Source organism: Limulus polyphemus, unplaced genomic scaffold (genome assembly GCF_000517525.1).
Source record: "Limulus polyphemus unplaced genomic scaffold, Limulus_polyphemus-2.1.2 Scaffold188, whole genome shotgun sequence".
NCBI lineage: Eukaryota > Metazoa > Arthropoda > Merostomata > Xiphosura > Limulidae > Limulus > Limulus polyphemus.
In genome coordinates this window covers 91,426-94,010 of record NW_013665798.1, presented here as the reverse complement: position 1 = coordinate 94,010, position 2,585 = coordinate 91,426, and the positions used below count along the sequence as shown (strand labels likewise).

The following is a 2,585-nucleotide window of genomic DNA, read 5'->3' as shown; positions in this document are numbered from 1 at the left end:
AGTAATTAGACTAGTTAACTAGCTATTGAGAACAAAATGTTCCTCCTACTATGAGACCAAAACAAGGAACAAACGTCTAAAGCGGTTTTTCTAGGTTTTCAGACATGTTTATGGGGGCTTAGCATGATCTAGTGATTATGGCGTTCGACTCACAACCTGCGTGTCGCTAGTACGAATCTCGTCAACGAGCATGCTTGCCCTTTCATCAGTGGGGGCATTGTGAAGTTATGATCAGTTTCACTTTTCGTCGATAAAAGAGTGTTCCAAGAGTTGGCGGTGGGTAATTTTGACTAGCTGCCTTCCCTCTAGTCTATCACTTCACAATTATGGACGGCTAGCGTAGATATCCCTCGAGTAGTTTTGCGTGAAATTCAAAAACAAAAACTTGGTTCTACGTTACGCAGTTTTAAAGAAAGTCAGTTTTGTTACGTGACTTTTCATTCATTTCAGTGTAAAGTTATAAGTTTTCCTTAACATGACTTTTAATCTGATTCTTAGTAATGTATATTTTTATCGATTTTTCTATGTGAAAGCTTGTTATTTTCATCAGCTTAGGATTTTATTCTTATATGTATCAATGTCAAGTTGGTATTTTGATTTAAAGTTAGTTTCAAATTAGTTTAATGAGAAAATTAGTTTTGTTTTTATAATCCTTTTTTTTTCTGTGTTTGAAGTTTGTTTCAGAAATTTCGCCAAAACTATACGAAGGGTTATCTACGAATAGCCGGCCATAATTTGGAATTGATAGATTAGAGGGAAGGCAGCCAGCAAAGTGCACCAAATTCCATCTTTTCAGCTACTTACTGCAGTTTCACAGAACACATACGACCCCAAAGTGTAGAGTTTTTGAAGCACTAAGCAGCGAATCTTAAATTACATTAAGATTTCAAGTAAAGAAATGTTTCTTTTTTTTCTTCAGAGTAACTTTTAGGGTGAAAAATAATGTGTTTCTAAGCAAAATGTTTGTCCCTTTGCCATGAAAAACTAGGAAGTTTCTTTTAAATTATTTTAAATCTCATTATGAATTTGAAAGATCACCGTTTCTCGTGTTACTTTGAAAGCATTTGTTAAATCTAAAATCTAGACATTCTCTTTAATGTCGTGTTAAATTCGGTTTTTCACTATAAATTTTAATTTACTTTACAATGTGAAAATCAGTCTTTTTCTTCACTCTGTTAAGGTGAAAGATAATTTCTAGTTTTTAATGTGATTTTCAAACTACTTTTAAGTGTAAAAGTTAGTTTTCTTTCTACAACATATTTAATTATGTTTTTCTGAAATAAAAGATATGTCTTTTATTGTAGTGTCAATTGTACTTTAGTTTTCAATATAAAAGTTACTCCTCTGTTTCACGTAGCTCTCATCTCGTTTTTGATGCAGACATCCATAATTTTAAATGATGTTCAATTACATTTATCCAGTCTGAAGTTTCATTTTTTTCTTATTGTAATTTTAAACATCTTTTAAGTGTAAAATGTACTATTTTTTTAAAAAAAGACCTTTAAATCGTTTCCCTTTTTTTAAAAGTAATCCTCTTCTTTAATGATATACCGTTTCTTCTTCACTGGCCAATTTACCAACATTTAATCTGTCCTTTTCTTCAGTTATGTTCTAATAAATGTTTAAGAACAGTTTTCACATTCCAACTGAAAGCTATATGTAAATATATCAAATACAGATTCACTGTTTTAGTTGACAGAACCTACAAGAAGCCAGTTCAATATCGCAGACTTGAGTATCCAACGGGTAACGTTCCATCTCCATCATGCAGGAAAATATAAGCTTCAGCCTAAAAAACACAATAACAACATAACAACACACGAAACACACACACACACACACACACATATATATATATATATATACACGTCAGCTTTTTGGAAAATTAGAATGAAAATTGTATCACGAACATAATAAGTCAGTGAGTATACGTGACAGTGGGTTACTGATACTGATGACAAATAGCAGAAATACACCTTGTCTTGAAAGTAACTGATCTCAAACTAAATGTAAATTGATTTTGAAACATCCTACAAAACTACAATATATATATATGTAGTGAAAGAATTATTTAATTTATGAAACACAAATTTATCTAACGATTACACATTAAATAAACATAAATAATTGATGGAATTTTACACCTTATTCACATTCGTTCTTCTCTATGTGTTATTTATGTAAAATATTAGTATGCAGGTAATTGTTTTAGATAATAGAATCAACAAAAACTACGCTTAAGCATTATTCTTATAAATAATTAAGATAATAAAGTCGTTATCTGATCCATTATTCATGTAGTACAAAATACGTTTTATAAACTTCACGATAAATTCACAAGAGCTAGTCTCTCAGTGATTTCTGAAAAATACTCGATATGTTACGTGATAAAGAATATCTGGACAGAATAAATTTTCAGACAATGTAACTTTTAACACACCTTCTTAATTACTATATAATTTTTGGTTGGCACTGTAACTATCTTCATCAATCACTGATGACATCTAGACATAGATTAAGTAATAATGGCTGGAGACGGCTTAAATGGGTAATGAAGAAAAACTTTAATATAAGTTTAACATGAC

The 2,585-nt window shown here is 30.6% G+C and overlaps 1 protein-coding gene across 1 annotated transcript in view; it reads right to left on the bottom strand.

The window, feature by feature from the left end:
• Nucleotides 1–2,585, bottom strand: part of LOC106478190 (glycine receptor subunit alphaZ1-like) — a 52,346-nt gene that overhangs the window by 5,882 nt on the left and 43,879 nt on the right. The window contains exon 5 of the mRNA XM_013938716.2: nt 1,707–1,789. Within this exon, the coding sequence (XP_013794170.2) occupies nt 1,707–1,789 (83 nt within the window). The remainder of the gene's footprint in view (nt 1–1,706; nt 1,790–2,585) is intronic.